Source organism: Ceratotherium simum, chromosome 26 (assembly GCF_057802395.1).
Source record: "Ceratotherium simum simum isolate JZ-2026a chromosome 26, ASM5780239v1, whole genome shotgun sequence".
NCBI lineage: Eukaryota > Metazoa > Chordata > Mammalia > Perissodactyla > Rhinocerotidae > Ceratotherium > Ceratotherium simum.
The window spans coordinates 35,138,628-35,156,483 of NC_141925.1; the positions used below are offsets into that span (position 1 = coordinate 35,138,628).

Genomic DNA, 17,856 nt, shown 5'->3' on the forward strand with positions numbered 1-17,856 from the left:
AGCAATTGATGTGTATTCATTCACTTAAACGTTTATTGAGCATCTGTGTCAGGCACTCTGGGTCCATCAGGCTTGGCGACAGAGCTGCAAAGAAGACAGGCAAGGTTCTCATGCTTCTGGGACAGGGGGTCATGGAGGAGGAGGAAGACAGCACAGGACAAGATAACTCAGCTAGAGCTGAGCGCCGTGAAGAACGTAGAACAGGAGAGCCTCAGAGTGACCAGGAAAGACTCCCTCAGAGGGTAGGCGGTCAGGGACGGTTTCTCTGGGGTGGCACTGGAGCTGAGATCTGAAGGGGGAGAGGAGCCTGTCATGCAAAATCTTGGGGGACATGCATGTCGTGGGGTGGGAGTGGGGCTGCAAGTGCCTTAGAGGGACAAGCTAGCCTAGGTGTGTGTGCAGGCGGAGAGGAGGCAGGCGAGGACAATGAGCAAGGGTGGAGGAGGAAATAGCTTGGAGGGATAACCAGTGCCCATCAGGGGCTTTGAGCAGGGGAGTGGCAGGGTGTCATTTACAGCTCTCAAAGACCCCCCAAAGCCAAATGTACAATGGGCTAAGAGGGAAAGAACAGAAGGCTTGAGACGAGTTAGGAGGCCACTGCATCACCCTGGTTGTAGCAACAGAGGTGGAAAGAAGTGATCAGGTCCAAGACGTGCTTTGGAGGTAGAATCAACAGGACTCACTGCGGTTCCTAGGGATTCCCACCAGGTGAAGGGAGAGGCGGGCAGCTGTGCCCACTTCTTCTCCTGGGGGCACCAGTCCAGGCACCTCAGGGGCCCTCACACAAGATCTGGAAGATGATATCACTGTTGTTGAGGGCTTTCCGGTTTCATCATTATCAAAGTAGTACAACGTGAGAGGAACCCTCACTGAAGCCAGCCTGAGCCACTCCCGACTGATGGAGGGTGGTGGGTATTGGAGGCCCATGCAGTCCCCTGTGAACAAGAAGAGCCCCCATCACTCGGGGTCCACAACACTTCCCAGAAATTCTTTACTGAAATCCTTGAAATCTAGTTATTTTAGCTTTTAGAACAGATCCTAGAAAGTGTGAAATTGTCATCTTTTGAATGATATTTAATATTCAAAAATTAGCTTTTTCTTTTTTTTTTTTTAATAATGAAAGCAGCTTGTTGGATTTATGTAAATCAGTGTCTCTCCTCTCATTAATATTCATCTACCGCAGTCCCTCCTGGGCTCCTGCACGTGCCCACTTGTGCATCTATTACGTCACGACACTGTATTTCTCTTTTGGCTGTAAACAAGGATGGCAATTCTTGGGAGACGAATAACTGAAGGTTATAGTCACTCTTGAAAAGTTCTCATTTTTTATTGCTACAGTTATTTCTGTGATTAGTTCTATAAAAGTCCATATTGACTACTCCCCCAGGCTGGTTTGAGCATTTCTGAGGGACAACGCACTGAATATTTCACTAACTCCTCTGCTTAGATGTTGCGCCAGCATTTACTCAGCTTCCAGTGGATACCACGGTTACCGATGGGATGACAGCCATTCTGAGGTGTGAGGTGTCTGGGGCTCCCAAACCCGCCATCATGTGGAAGAGAGGTAGGTAGCTTGTGCCTGCCATAGCGGCATGGCCAACACAGAAAATGAGCCCATCGGGCCAAGGGTTGTTTTGTTATTCTCACTCTCATTCATTCATTCAATAAAGATTAAATAGCCATTCATTCAGCACTTACCAGGTGCTAAATGCCAGAGGTACAAGGATGAGTAAGGAGGGCAAGATCCTATAAGCTTCGTGGAGCTTATCATCTAGAAAAGGAAAGAGACATTTAAAAAAATGTGTGAATGTTACTTCCCTCTGTCTAAGCCCTTCATAAGATGCCTTAGGCCTGTTGGGGCTCCTTAAAATACTAGGTATTGGATTTGGAGTAGCGCTGCCAGCACTAGGTTTCCCATTTGTGAAATGAAGGAGTTCTTCCCTGGGAATATTAAAAATTAAGAACAATATCCTTTTTTTTTTTTTTCAAGAAAGATGCTTCTAACACATTATTTACATCCTCCCCATTTGACATGTGTGACACTCATAATTCCAACTGTATTTTCAGTCCCTGTGATGAGTGGTGTCATGTCACAGGCTTTCTCTGTAGTCCCCACAGCCCCTTATACAGGTTAGGGCCACATGTCACTACATGAACATCCCACATAGTCCATCCTTAATAAATCCATGCTGAATTGTGTTGATTCACATAGATTACCTGGTCATGCTTAGTGCACTGTATCTGGGTGAAACTTCAAAACTTCTTTTTCATGCTACCGGTAAACCAGCTGTTGGCTTCTAAACTCTCAAAGGTGTAATCTGTGCACTCAGATTATAGCTTATACACATAAAGTTCTGGGAAACGGCAGATTAATAAATAGGAAGAGGTTTCCCTATTTTATATATTTTCTTTTTCTCTCTCCTGATTTAGAATGTAATAATAGCTTTATATAGAAATTTTTCAAATGCATACAGATATAAAGAAACTTAAAATCAATCACCTAAAGATAATAATCACATACATGGGTCATAATTTCTTGAACCAAATCTCTCAATATTGAACAATTAGGATATTCTTGGTTTCCGTTATTCTAAATATTGACAGGTTATTTTAGTGCATAAAATTTCTACTTTATTCTGATTATTTCCTCAAGTTATTTTCTTGATTGTGGCTCTAAGCATGACTGTCTTTCAGGTGTTAAGGTTCTGACATTCCTGTTTTCTCTGCTGTTTCTCAGGAAACCACATTTTGGCCAGTGGCTCTGTGCGGATTCCCAGGTTCATGCTTCTTGAGTCTGGGGGTCTACAGATAACCCCTGTCTTCATCCAGGATGCTGGCAACTACACATGCTATGCAGCTAACACAGAAGGATCCCTGAATGCATCTGCAGCACTAACTGTGTGGAGTAAGGACCATGGTCCATGTGGAACCTTCTATTAATCATGGTTTAATCATCTGTCATCTGTGCTTAGGGGATGTCAATATGCCCTTGGACTCTCTAATCAAAGGAGAATGATTATTTTTACAACTAATTTATAGAAATTGGTCGAGTAATTAATTTTTTTTGTTTCTAAAAGCATAATTAGAAAATATATTCAAAGATTTAATAGGAACGTTTCAGAAGAGATAAAAGATTGACTTTTTAAAGTCAGTAGAGTAAGGATGTTATCCCAAACTAGCTGAAATAACAAAACTGATAGGTTGGTTCATTTTATACACATTATATAAGAAAACTGAATCAAGAATTAAAATCTTAGGAAAAGTATATTTTTTCTGTATTATCATTATAACCAAGTAAGACACTCCTAGTATATTAAATCTGAATGCTTCCTATAGACTAGGAGTGAACTGAAAGAACGATCTTTGTTGTTTCTCCAGCTTTTCTTTCTTTATATTCTATCTATATCACAGGTTCCTGAAATGCAGAATAAATTGTTTTCCAGAACATAAGGATTGGATTACTAAGTATTTATGCTCCCCCCCACCCCCTGTGTCTTCACTTGACAATGCACTTTTTCCTCTCCGCTTCATCGATATCTATACTGCTAAGAAATCATTGTTCAAAAACACAAAAACAGTGCCCACTAACAGATTTTCTTTTTCTTTTTTTTTTCCGTGAGAAAGATCAGCCCTGAGCTGACATCCATGCCAATCCTCCTCTTTTTGCTGAGGAAGATTGGCCCTGGGCTAACATCTGTGCCCATCTTTCTCCACTTATATGGGATACCGCCACAGCATGGCCTGACACGCGGTGTGTCGGTGCACGCCCGGGATCGAACCCGGGCCACCAGCAGCGGAGCGCGCGCACTTAACCGCTACACCATGGGGCCGGCCCCAACAGATTTTCATAAAGCTATGTATATGACAAGAGAAAATTTTAGCTTGCATGGATGAATAATTTGTTAAAATACTATCCTTGAAGGAAAATTAAATTATTGTGCTTTATTTAATATCTGTTTAGCATTTTCTATGATATAGTTGGTGTCCACTTTGATAAATGACCCTTTTTAATTTATTAGGTGTTCTAAAAATACCATGAGTTTAAAAGAAATGAAGCCAAATTCCGCCAATATTGTCAAGTACTAGAAAAGAGGTTTTGTTCCATTTGGTGGTCGACTCCATCAACCACTTCTGATTCATCGTGTGTCCCTAAAAATTAACCAGATATTTAAAAGCTTGTGAAAAACTGATGTCTGCATCTCTATAGGTCACTCATTAGAAAATTTTTTGGATTTCCTAAGATTTGAAATCATAACCACACTAGAGGGATCGGTACAACGCTTGTGTGGCCTGCAGAGAGTTTCCCATCATCACTGACTTGATTCTGTACAACTGTGGGTGATGTCGGCCGCTCCCTTTCACAGACAAGAAAACTAAAGCTCAGAGATGTTTTTCCAGATGCCCTGCTGGCAAGTGGTCAGGCTGGGCCTTGAACTTAGTCCTGTGACTCCCAAGTTTCAGGATGTTTGTGGTGCCAGAGCAGCATCCACCTCAGAGGTGTGCAGTGTGGGGACTGTCACCAGGGCCTTCACTGTGGCAGCTGTGCAGTGTGGGGTGGCCACAGGGCTGGACTGAGTCGCAGGCCTGCACTTAGCACCCGGCCCACTCCTTACCAGCTCCATGGTATCAGGCAAGTCCCTACATTTCCGAGCATCAGTTTTCATCCTGAGAACTGGGAGCAGTAATATTACAACCCTCACAAGACTGTGGTGAGGGTAAAATAAAACACCATAAAGGAAAACACTTTGCAAAGTCACAAAGTGCTATGCAGAGAGTAGAAATTACCAGAACGTTGATTATGTTGGGAAAGAGTCAAGATTTTTACCAAAGAGTGTAGAACTTGATAAACATTTGCGTATGATCTTTCATTCTCACTTTCTTCCGGAGGGTTTACAGGTTCAGGGATGACCCGAGAGGTGTGGGAATATTTGACTTCCTTCACTGCAGTATGGAAAGGCTTGCTTTCAATTCCCTGAAGGTTTCTGAGTGCTTCCATTTACGTTTTGCCAAGATAAGAGAAAACTTGGAGGTTTTGATGTCCGATGACCAATTCATTACCCCCTGAGGGAGGAAACTCTCAAGCATGTAATTTTGTCTGAGTTATGACTTGTATTTTTCAGATCGAACGTCCATCGTTAACCCCCCAGAGGACCGCGTGGTGATTAAGGGGACCACGGCCACGCTGCACTGTGGAGCCACCCATGACCCCCGGATTTCCCTCCGGTCAGCTCCATCAAACACAGTGTTTGGGGCTCATTAATATTGTGTGAGCTTAGGAAGTGAAGTTGAGATGAGAAGGGAGAATTTTAGAACTTTGGTTTCAGCCATAGATCCCTGATTATGGCATCTTACGGTCGTGGGCTCCATCATTAATCACACAAATCCCATTTTCCACTCCAGCCTTATGTATTATTTACAGTGAGCCATGTTCCACTTCATGACTTCAATACAGCTTTTCATGATTTTTCTGCCAAGGTTAATACACTATCTGTAAAACGTACTTGTCAGAGGCTGATACTTAATGAGAGAAAAATCCAGCAGGATCGAATAGGATTTTAGCAGTGTTTATGTGGGGGCTGTGCAGCACTCGAGAGGGGTTTTCTCTACTCCAGGGATGGTTTCATTGTGAAGTGGGGAGCGAGGGAGATGTGCACATGGAAGAAAGGCAACCACAGTTATCTGATTCATTTAGAGGAAAATGTATGTAAAGAAGGGAACTGGATGACTTGGAGATTCACTAAAGGAACTGTGATGTCCCGTCTTGGTTTGAATGCAGACTAGCAAGGTAATGATGAAAAATAAGACAGTCCAGGTAATTGCAGGGCAGCAAACACAGGTAACTGTCAGTGGTGAGCTTCTTCCCAAACAGCTGCCACTTTCAGAATAGTTTTTAATTTTGTGAATTAGCCTTGAAAATAAATCTAGGAAGAAAGATACCGTCATCCTAGTATTTTCACTCTGGCCTTAGCCCAAAAGTCATGCAGTTAGCCAAATGGATAGAATCAAGATGCATTCCTTCTTTCTGGAACATTTCACTCTGAGCCAAGAGAGACGGCTGTCGATGCATACATTATTAACTGGATTTGGAGACTAAGCTGTTTCTTCACTCTTCTTGGGCAGGTGTTTGGCAAGTCATGAATTTCCATATCTCCACCTGGCTCTCTGAGTTCCCCAGAGCTCAAAATCCAAGTTTGGTTGAATACAAGAATGTTGAATGTAAAACAAAAACTAACAAGTTAAAGATTACTGAGAGCATCCTTGGAGGCTGTCTGAGAGATAGCTATCGTGCCTGGAAAAGAATTCATTCATTGCTAAATGATTTAGGAGTGTGATTTGAGAGAAGAACGAAGGGCAAATAAGGCTGCTTTTCTGCTGCTCTGAGAGCTCAGGAGGAGTCCCCTTGGATCTTGGTGGTTTTCTCATAGCTTTTAGTGTGTGATTAAACAGACAAAATTGGAGCCTCCCTCCTGAGAAGGAATTAGATTGCTCCCTCTTGGGGCACCCCTGGTCCCAGGGTTTCTTTGCCCTGAGGAACACCAGCCCTAAGTGACAATCACGGCTAAATACTGCACCACAAAGTGAGCAGTTGATTCATTTCCTTCTTGTGGAATCAGTCCTTTTCTGTCTCAGGGTAAATTCAGATAAGTAGTTTGTAAATGTCTGGGCTCTGTGCATATTCAGTCTTTAAAGAACTTGGTGCATTTTGAAAATCCAAGCAAATTATTTTGGAGAGAAAAGCCAGCCAGCACTTTCATCCCACCCAGCAGTGAGGAGTGGCCCCTGCCCACTGACATCCGAGGGATCGACAGGCTCTTCATCGAGTCTACATTTGAGAAGAAAAATGTGCTAAAATTGTCATAAATAAAGAATTAAATGAGAAAGAAATGCAGTTTTAAGGATAATCTGCCAGAATGGTTGGATTTTAAGAAAACATGTTTATGGGGTGTGATCTATTTTTTTTCAGAAGTTGGGTAATTCCGCTCTGGGGATTTTTTAAATTGTCATTGCCTCCTATCCAGGCAACATTCTTGTCCTTCAGGAACATTCCTGGGCAGGAATGTGAAGTATGGTTTTAGTAAGTGACAAGTATGATCATGACTCTACAGACTTCCTATCGCCAAACCCAAAGACCAGATGTTTCCAATTATCTTCATTGTCCTGTTTTTAACTTCAGCATCTATTTTTGTATTATGACCAAGATATCTGGTTGCTTTTATTTTTTTTTTTAGATATAATTCACATATCATAAAATTCCCCCTTTTAAAGAGCACAATTCAATGGTTTTTAGTATATTCACAATGTCGTAAGTTGCTTGCTTTTTAACAGGGAAGGATCAGGGGTCAAGATCCTAACTCAGGACTCTTAGCTTGATCCTAACTCAAGATCTTTTCTAACTCGAGACTCTTGGCTTGGCCCACAGCTACGTCTGGAAGAAGGACAGCATGGTCATCACCCCATCTAGCAGTTCCAGAATTGTGGTGGAGAAGGACGGGTCCCTCCTCATTAGCCAGACGTGGTCGGGCGACATCGGAGACTACACCTGCGAAATTATCTCTGAAGGAGGGAATGACTCGAGAATGGCCCGGCTGGAAGTGATGTGAGTGTTGTGGCTGTTTAGTGTTAACTGTCTCATAATTATCTGTGTCGTTACAGTCAGTCCTCCCTCTTTCAAGTGACTGTCACTTAACATGTGTGACGGCCACATTAGGTCCCAAGCCAGCAGTCAGAGGCCGTTGCTTTATGCCTCACAGACATGTACACTTAAACAGGGATTTTTTTTTTGTAACCTCAAAATTAAAATGTTTCAACCTTGGTTTAGATGGTTTGATTATTGGTTTTTGGTCCTCATTGATCGCTTTTTATCATATTTCCCCCACTGATGCCATATTGTAATAGGCTCTATTTTCCACACCACACATAAGTAGCAATAAATTCACTTTCCGTTTAATGCCCATCAGAACTTCCGATTGGTGAGAAATGTCAGGGTCAGCCCACTAAGCAAGACTATTCTGTGAAAGCCAACTAGTCTGCAAGTTTAACTTCGTGCCAGCTGCCTCACCGTGGGTAAATGGACACTTTCCATTAAGTCTCTTGAAATCCTGAAAATAGCAAGCAGCTGCCCATTGCTTCTAATCTGAGCCTTCCTGGGGGTCCAGAGGGTCCAGATGGGAAACCATCGATCCTCTCTATCTTTGTGCTCTCTTTTGCACAATTCCCTCTCTGTTTATGGGCAGGAAGTTGAAGAGCCTGCTGACAAATTTTATTTTTCCAACATGTATTTATTTGCTTTTGAAAAATGGTGCCCTCCTGATATTCCCCAAGCACATATGTACAAAAGTAAAACCTGAAAGTGAAGAGGCAGAGCAGTGCCAGTGTCAGGGCAGCAGCCAGCTGCAGTGGCACAGGCCGCCATCCCCGGCTAACACGGGACGTGCTGGGCCATTAGAAAAGGCAATTTTGAGAGGTTTTTCTTACCAGACTCTGCTCACCTCAATCCAGGAAGGATTCTATAGACAATAATCATTCCCTAAAAATAGAATCTGAACACTTTGAATACAGGGCCATGTCTCATTTTTCTTTGAATCCCTAGACTCTGGTTGAGGGGATTAAAATGAAAAACATGCTTTCCGAGTGCCAAGCACACGCCTCCTGTGTTTGTTGCATGCACACGCACATGAATGAATGAACAGACAAGCAGCTTCCTGCTAGCCCCTCTTTGTGGAATTTGACGGGTTAATGATGCTTAGCAGCGAGTCCAGAAAGGCCTGTTGTTGAACCTCCAGTACCTGAAAAAGCCCCGTTCTACCACCCAGTTGGTCCTTCTCCCAGGATAACCCCTTGTTCTCTGTAGAGGTTAGTCACTTGTTGGGAGCAAAGGTCACCCTATTTAGTCGTGAAACAACATGTGCCCTGTGGCCCTAGAGGATCAGCTAGAGGTCCTGGTGCTGCAGCTGTGAGGCTGCTGTACAGATAAGTGTGCCGGAAGTGCTAGGGCTCCACACCCCTGCCTTTAGCCATTGGACCCACTGACCCTGGGCTCTTTCTGCCCACCTGTACCCTCCCTAGTCCTCCATCCAGGGCAGCCTCCGTGGCTTGACTTGTGTCTTCGGCCATCTCCACCTGAGGAACCTGCTCATCCATCCTTTAGGATTCAGCTGCGGATCACTTCCTGTCATTGGGATGCCAGGATGTTTCCCACAGTGCTTCCCAGTACCTGCTTCCATCCTCCCTCATAGCATTGATCACAGCAGGTGGAAGCACCCATTTTTGTGAGTCCTTCTCTACTGAAGTAAAAGCACCTGGATGGATGGCACAGCTTTGAATTTTGAGTGCCTGACAGTGTTTGATACACCATAGGCGCTCAATAAATATATGTTGGTTGGTTGAATGTATGAATAAATGTTTGTGTGTTACAGGCCATTGGCAATCCTCCTCCTGATTCTCCTCACATGCCCTGGGCTTTTCCCCTGTGAGCAAACAGATGGGCTGAGACCACACTGTCGAGAGCCCACCACCCAAACCCTTGCTCAGCTCCGGTCCTGTGTCTTTCCTCCTCCCATCATACTGGGGGTCTTGTTTTTTTTTAATTTTGATAATATTGGAGTACATGACCAGCAAATCCACATAATCCACTGTGCTAGTCACATTTTTAAAACTACCTTAAAGAACTCTTAGATCATCCATCATTGGTATCAAATAAATACGTGTTAGCATTTCATAAAGACTCTGTCAGCAGAAGCCAAATTGCATACTTCCAATAAAGTACATTCTTTTTATTCTGCACAGTTTTTATGTTCCACTGATTTATAAATCTTCCCTATTATTTGCTTATTTGACTCCCTCTAAATGAAACATGTTTTTCGGCAAATGTTGCTGTATCAATAAAATAATAGGCTTTCTGTAATGGTAAAACACCTCATCTCTAAATATAGAAATATTTGCAGATTTATGATTCAAACCAATTTAGGTAGAACTGGTTACAGAACTGATTTGGAAGACAGTTGTTCCTGGTGAATTGTTAGTGTCATAAACACTCCACTCTTCCGAATCTGAATGAATTGGGAAAGTTGTAGGTTATCTTGTGGTGTATCTTTAGATCCCAATAGGTCTTAACTCTACACCATCAGTAATGACAACAGTAATGATAATAATCGTAACTCAACGGTTGCAGGGCGTTTTGTGCTCCTCAGAGAACTTTCAAATTGAGCTCAGTAACATTTCCATGATTTACTCAGATGACAAAAAAAGAAAAAGAAAAAAAAAATCTCATATTGCAGCAGTGACTGAGAGGTACTTAGAGCTAAATACTGTCCTTCAAAAGAGCATGAAAGCCTGCTTCCCCTGCCTCCCCACTTGTGTTAAAAGCTACTTTGTTAAATATAGAAATTAGGAGCACGAAAGCGGGCTTTTCAAAAGCAGACCATCCTTTGGCTTGCTCTGGTATTTGTCTGCTCCGTGTTTAGCACTTCAATGCCTGCTTCTCTGGATGAGCCTGGTGGGAGGCGTGTCCCCTCGCACCCAAGACAGTGCAGGGAGAAGTCACAGTCCTGGCAGGACTGGAGGCCCCTCCCATCTCTGACTGATTGCCTGACTTTGGGCAAGTTACCTCACTTCTCAGCCTTTGTGGTTTTCTCACCTGAAAACTGGGCCTGTTATCATTTACCTTAAAGGGTTGTTGTGAGGTTTGAATGAACCATTGTTTGTAAATCCTTGCCTGGAACCTAGCTTTGGGTGGATACTTGCTAATACTCAATAATGCTCTCTTTTACCCTACTTTATTTTTGACCACACTCTCTGACCTTCTGACACACTAGGTATGTCTCTTGGCTGCTGAGCCCCCAAGGCCTAGAACAGTGCCAGCTGCATAGTAGGTGCCCAATGATCATCTGAGGAAGCCTCACTCCACTTACTAGGTTGAATTGGGTTTGCGTGTTTGGTACCACTGAGGAGGACTAATTTATGAGAGGTCTGCCTTCATCCCCTCCCCGAGAAGAGAGGCTTCTGCAATTCCAGATGGTCCCATGAGGTGTCTTGTAAATGTACAATACACAGGTTATCGTTAGGCTGGTCACCAGTTGTGATAGTTGTGTCTTTCTTGCTAGTTTGCTGGTGCCATGAGGGAAGGAGTGGTTCTGGGAGGATCTCATCCCCCAAAGCCTCTTGCTGTATTGAGCACACCAGAGGGACCAGGCTTCTGAGGCTTTATGTATTGATTAATTGTTAATCGTTTAAAGACCCAATTAGCTTGCATCTTTCCTTCTGAGATCAGAGACTAATTCTTAAGAGCCTAGAGTACAGGGAAAACCTAATTTACAGAGCCAACTTGAGACTCAGACCTTGAGACAGCGGGAGAGGTTTCTTTCAATGAAAACTACTTCTGACAAAGCCATAATAAGGAGTGAACAATTTAATACCATTTCTCAGGAGTTATCAGGCCCCCATCATCTTCATCCTTAGAGTGAAGTCAGAGAAGATAGGTTTGGCCAAGTCATCATTGTGCCTTAAAGAGGCGATGTTTTTTATATAGAAAAAGACTTATCTGATCCTCCTCTGCCAGAGCAATTCCCCCTACAGCCACAATTTTACCAATTGCTTTCTCCTGAGTCTTTTTCAGAGTTGTTTTTCTCAAACACACCTCGCTTAATCTCCTTCCCATACAGTCTGGGTTTTGTTGTTGTTGTTAATTTCTGATATTATTGTGGTGTAATCTGCTTGATGGTGATTTCTTACCCCATTCTCTTTAAATTACGAAATGACTCAGCACTGGGCTTCATTTCCATTGTTCTCTCAGATCTCTTTCATTTGTCACCCTGTCTGCATGTCGCTGTCTGTGAGTCACTCTGCTGATCGTTTATCTCCTCTCAAAGTTGGCAGAGAAATGCCGAGACACAATCTATTCCTATTAGATAGGGTTCCCTGGAATTGATTCAGAATATATTAAAGCCCCATTTATCGGTTATTGATGGGTTAGTCAAGTATTTCACAGAGCTTAATTTTCCAGATAACCAAAACTTTTCATTTAAAGAAATACTTTATGTTTCTAATGTATATTAAAAGCTTCTTTGCATTGCAAAACAGATAGTATTGAACACAAGAGATATTATAGAGGAGATTTTCATATAGGGTAGAGGCTGGAACTAGGGAAAAATCTAAATTTCCTTCCGACTCTGAGTCCTGTGATATGTGTAAAAATCACATTTTGCATTGAGCCATCATCGTGGGTGTGCTATGAGCCAATGAAGTGGACTTTGTTGGGCAGCATGGATGAAGGCTCACTTCTAGATGCATCCTGGACGGTGATGTCCTTGGGCACCTCTGGGCTCGTAGGTCTTAGTTCCTGCACTAAATGTCTCAAGGCTTCTTTGCCTTTTAAGTTCCTAAGTCATTTTTTTTCAATCTTTTTTTAAAGTCCTTTTTTTTTTAATTCCTCTGTCTCAGGCTCTTGGCTACCATTTTTGCTGTTCAGCCTGCCGACTTCTAGAAGGCCCTATGGCCTTCTTTTTGGTTGCTTATGATCTGCTAGGAGTAGAGAAATCAGAAGCACTCTTACTAGAATCTACCTGAGTAAAAGTCGGCAAGCCCTAAGGGATGGACAGATGGACTGTGCAGAAGCATATTCCAAGGACTTTGTGAACTAACATCTGAATGGGGGGATTTGCTCAAATGGCCCGGAACTCCGACTAGCCCTGCCATCCTTCTAAGTTAACGTTTGTCATGTCAGAAAATCTTCTGTCTTTACAATGCAATTCTGACAGTGACTACCTGGAGTTAGCACAGACCCCACAGGTGAAGGGCACTGACTCCAATGAAACTGTCTTCACTTTAGGCACCAGCTGCAAGCTCCAGGGCTCCCAGGCCACCCGTGCTTCCGACCAGCTCACTAAAATTTAGGGCTTCCTACTACCCTGTCAGGTTCAATAATTCCCTAGAATGATTCACAGAACTCAGTGAAGTGCTCTGCTTATGATTACAGTTTTATTATAAAGGATAAAAATCAGGACCAGACGAATGAAGCGAGGCATAGGGAAAGGTCTGGGAGGGTCCAAACACAAAGCTTCTGTGTGCTCAGGATGCATCACTCTCCTGGCACTTACCAGTCTGATTACAACCAGGGAGCTCACCTGAGCTTGGTGTCCAGAATTTTTATTGAGGTTTCATTACATAGACATGATTGATTGCATCATTGGCCACGTGATTGCATTCAATCTCTAGCCCCTCCCTTCTACTCTCAGGAGGTCAGAAGGTCGGGCTGATATCACCAGCTCAAAGCCCCAACCCTCTAATCACATGTTTGATCTTTCCTGCATGGACAGCCCCCCTCCTGGAACTATGTAGGGGTCCACCATGAGTGACCTCATCTGCATAAACTTCGGTGTGGTCTGAGGGACCCACCATGAATAGCAAAGACAGTCCTATCACTCAGGAAATTCTAAGGATTTAGAAGTTCCATCCCAGGACCCCACCTGGGACAAAGACTAAGCAAACTATTATACCACAGTCTTATTTGAATATATTTATCCAAGCTTATTCTTCGTTTGTCTTCAGGCAAGACTGTTTCAACAACTTTAGTTTGGTTTCAGACCATGCCAACTCTTAGAAAAAGATTAGGAGTAGGGGTTTGGGAGAAGTAGATTAGATATTTTTGTCCTGGCATTTTCTTCATATTGGTCTTGATTGGAAATGTAAGGGAGATTTGGTTATTGGAGAACTCAAAAAGAAATATCAGCTCCTTTTCTGATTTAAAACTTAATTCACAATTAAAGAGAAAACAAGACAACATTTCAGGCTCAAGTTCATTCTTTATTGTACTAATTTAAAGTCACGGTCCACATTAGAAATATTGGTTTGTTTATTAATGGTGTGCATGGGTTAGAGAAAGCTGTGTTTCTTAGATAACTGCAAGCACGTAACAGTTTAATAAATTTCCAAGTGTAACAAGTACATTTTTTAAATTAAAAATATCATGTATAATTATGAGTTTTGTGCTGAACTATGTGGGTCAGCAGTAATTGATGTTAAGAGAGATCACAAACTAGTTAGGGGGTGAAACGAGTCACACCCGCATCCCCTTCTCCTAGCGCTGACTTAGAAAGTTTATAGAAGGAAAGGCTGTCCCTAAAAGCCGCAAAACAGAGTCCTGCTGCCACATTCATGAGGGGAAGGGTTAAATACAGCACTTGGGCAGCTTAGGATTGTAAGGTTGCAGACTCCTCGGTGGGAGAAACCATGCTGTTGGATTTTGAAGCTTCGTCGCCAGTAAATTCTAGTAAAGACGTTCTCAATTACTCACTTCTTTTTGGAATTTGCTTCAGTTGTGTTTACATTTTATAGCCTTGCTGATATGTTATTTACTATTTCCCTAAGGTTTTAATTACTGTCTTCACCACACCTCCCTTCCAGTGCTTCTCCCAAATCCCCATTACCCGACAGAAGACAGAATGACGATCTAACCTCATGCTGTTGGTAATGAGGCAGCCACTTTGAGAAAACGGATGGGCCTTTGGCTGGTAGCTCCAAATGGCTAGTGTTGGAAACTTGCATGTTAAATCGTAGTTCCCAGGCCTTTTCTGGCTTATATGGCTTACTGCATTTCCATTAACAGCTTCTAGTTGTAAAGACAAATGTTGACCAGGTTTTCTCAATTAAATAATATACTGTGTAAAAATTGGCTCTCCCCACCCAATTTAAGTTACAGAGTCATTAGTGGTTTCATACCTACCAGAAGGATTAAACCAAATTATGTTTGGAAAACAAACAACATTGTGAATGGTATTTCTTCTTAGGGGGATAGTTAGTATTTGTGTTTGGGGCACAGTTTATGTTCTTCATTTTCAAAACATTACACACCAGGACTGTGCAACGTAGGAACCAGGCTAACCATCAATCCTGATGTGTGTTTTTTTCTTTTTGTTCCTTTGTATCCAAGTGAACTGCCTCATTCGCCTCAGAACCTCCTGGCCAGCCTGAATTCTTCCCATAGTCACACCGTGATGCTCTCTTGGGTTCGCCCCTTTGATGGAAACAGCCCAGTTCTTTATTACATTGTGGAGCTGTCCGAAAACAGTAAGTAGCAAAGCCAAGTTGTCGCCATGGACAATAATCAGATTTCTCTTGTGTTCTTAAGTCCCTTAACCTTTACTTGTGGCTCAGACCCAAAACAATTAGTAGAATGTTATGATGCTTTACAGAGTTTCAAATGAAAAACACAGCTCTGCTTTTAGGAAAGGTAAAAGGTGACATGGAGCCTGAGAGGGGGACGGATGAGAAGGAATAGTTGGAGGGCCTCCCCTGAGAGCCTGGATTTGGGGCAGAGGCCGCCAGGGTGGCCCTGCACACAGGGCTGCTCTGCAAGGGTACCTGGTTTAGCATCGTCCCCAGGGCAAACTTTGAAATAAGTTAACAAAGCCTCCACTTGGGGCTGATTTGAGAGTCAACAACAACCACAACAATAGTTAACATCCGGATGTTTTCTCTGGTGCAGACCATGCTGAGTATTCCGTGGGCCCTTTCTTTCCTCACCTTCCTCGACCTCTTAGCGGTGCTTAGCACCATCCTTCATCAAACATGCTCCTTCTTGGCTTTCCTCCAACCCCACTTGCCATTCTTCCCTCCTCTTCTCTGACTTCACCTGGTCACTCCTCTCTGCTCTCCTAGAATCTCTTCCAAGGAAATCCCATGCATCCCTGTGATTTCACGGGGTGTCTTTTCCTTGAAAAGATATCTTGATCTTTAACATTTTTATACAGACCTCCAGGATCCTATGTGGAGCCCAATTACTTGACATCTCTATCTGGTTGTCTCATAGACACCTTCAACTTCAATTCTTCAAACTGTGTCTTTGGACTTTTTTTTAACTCTAACTCTGTTCTCAACTCATTACTGCAGCCATTCTAACCTCAATGTCAGCATCCTCAAGGACTTCTATGTTACTCAAGTCAGAAGCCCAGGAACAGCCCTCGGTTCCTTTTTCCCTCTCCCGACCCCAGGCCCACATCCACCACATCAGCAGTCCTATCAGTTGTGTTTCAGGACATAGCTGGAATTTGCTCCCCTCTCTCCACCTTTCCAGACCACCATTACCTCTCACTAGGACAATTGCAACAGCCTCTAACTGGTCCCCTGCTTCAACTTTTGTTCTCTTCCAAACTGTTCTTACACAAGCAGAAATATTGATCTTCTTAAAATATAACTGGACCACATCCTCCCCTGTATAAACTCTGTAGGGCTTAGAACAAACCCAACCTCCTGGTCCCTGTGCAGCCTCACCCTACCCCAGGCCACTCTGCTCTTTGCTCGGCACGTGCCAACCACACCATTTCATGGTGGCTCCCTGATGGGCCAAACTTCCCACCTCAGAGCCTGCGCCCTGGCCTGGAATGCTCCCAGGTCTGGATTGTTATTCTTCATGATTACCCAGTACCTCCTCAAAGAAGCTCTCCAGCACACCAGCTCAATTTAACCTTTCACTACTTAAGCCTATACCATAATATATAGTTCCCCTTGAGTATTTATTACTAGTCTAAATACATGTCTTTCTGCAAGACCATGAACCCCTGAAGGGCGGGCAGGGTCCATGTGTTAATGCTCTTTGTACCTGTGATGGCCAACAGAGTGCCTGGTACATGGTGGATAACTCGTTAGGTGTTCACTTGCTGCATTTCACTGAGAAAGTGACTAAGAACATCGTTAGTCCCTCATTCGCCTCTGTCTCTCCTAAATGGATCTATCTGGAGCTGGCTGAGATTCCCAGCTGTTTTTCCTTCAGAGCCTCTGATGTAGAAGAATCTAGAATATTCTACACTATTATTATTATTGCTCAAAGTATTATTATTACACAAAGAATCTAGAGTATATAAGATGGTTATCTCTGAGCTGATCTTGATTTCAACCATACAAAATAAGTCTGTGGCCTCTGCTGAAACGCTCCGTACTGCTATGGGTTTATTAGTTGCATGTCTTCCTGCCACAGCAGACAGGAAGACCAGACTGTCATCTGGGCCAGTGATCTGGGTTGTATTTTTATTAGGAACCAGTGCCCTTAAGAAGCAGCTGAACATGCTGGCTAATTATGATCAGAAAGAACAGCTTTGCAGCAAGAACACTAAAATGGAAATTGTGTTTGGCCTACACTCAACACTGCGCAAGTGGACGATTCTAAATAACTCCATCCAGTAGTCCATTCATCCAGCTACTTGGGACACCCTCTGCAGCCAGCTCCTCCTGGCAGGCTAATTAGGATGCCATTCTCCTGGAACCCGTGGATCCTGCAGGGGCCAGTCTGGCGTGGTTTGGTGGTGGAGGCAGGCACTTCATCACACCTGTCCTCATGGCGTGCCAGCCATTACAAAAGGGCCTCTTCAGAGCTTTTAGGGAGCAGAACTCTGGAGGTGAACTGAGCCTTTTCCATGCATTAACTAGATTCAAAACCCTTTCTGGAGGGTAGGTTTGGCCCTCTGCAGGCATCCTATGGTTTGTCTCTCTGTGAAATTTGATAATTCTCTTGTCTCGATGCCTCTTTGGTAAGCCAGGGACTCAGAGGGGGCAGCCATCTCCTCAGGCCTGGTTCAAGGTGCAAGCCTGGTGGGCTGGGAGCACAGAGGGTCAGGTCAGGGGGTGGGCAAGGTTGCCTGGGGATGCCTGTGTTCAGAGAGTGCAGGATTCTTGACAGCTTGATAGTGAGGACCCAAAAACAGGCTGAGATTCTGTTGGATAGCAAAAGCATTTGGTCCACTCCCTAAAATGTCTGTTGAGTTTGATCAAGAATAGTCTTCCTTTGAGACTATTATGATCACAAGAGGGAAGACTGCCAGAAAAAAGTGTGAAAGACTTTGGAGTGGACAGGAAAATAGATCGCTG

General features: G+C 43.4%; 1 protein-coding gene across 2 annotated transcripts in view; it reads left to right on the forward strand.

Annotated features, from left to right (window-relative positions):
- Positions 1 to 17,856, forward strand: part of SDK1 (sidekick cell adhesion molecule 1) — a 917,991-nt gene that overhangs the window by 677,765 nt on the left and 222,370 nt on the right. For both annotated transcript variants that reach the window (XM_087417496.1, XM_087417497.1), the window contains 5 exons: positions 1,448 to 1,564; positions 2,738 to 2,905; positions 5,121 to 5,223; positions 7,421 to 7,597; positions 14,927 to 15,063. In XM_087417496.1, coding sequence (XP_087273622.1) covers positions 1,448 to 1,564; positions 2,738 to 2,905; positions 5,121 to 5,223; positions 7,421 to 7,597; positions 14,927 to 15,063 — 702 coding nt within the window. The remainder of the gene's footprint in view (positions 1 to 1,447; positions 1,565 to 2,737; positions 2,906 to 5,120; positions 5,224 to 7,420; positions 7,598 to 14,926; positions 15,064 to 17,856) is intronic.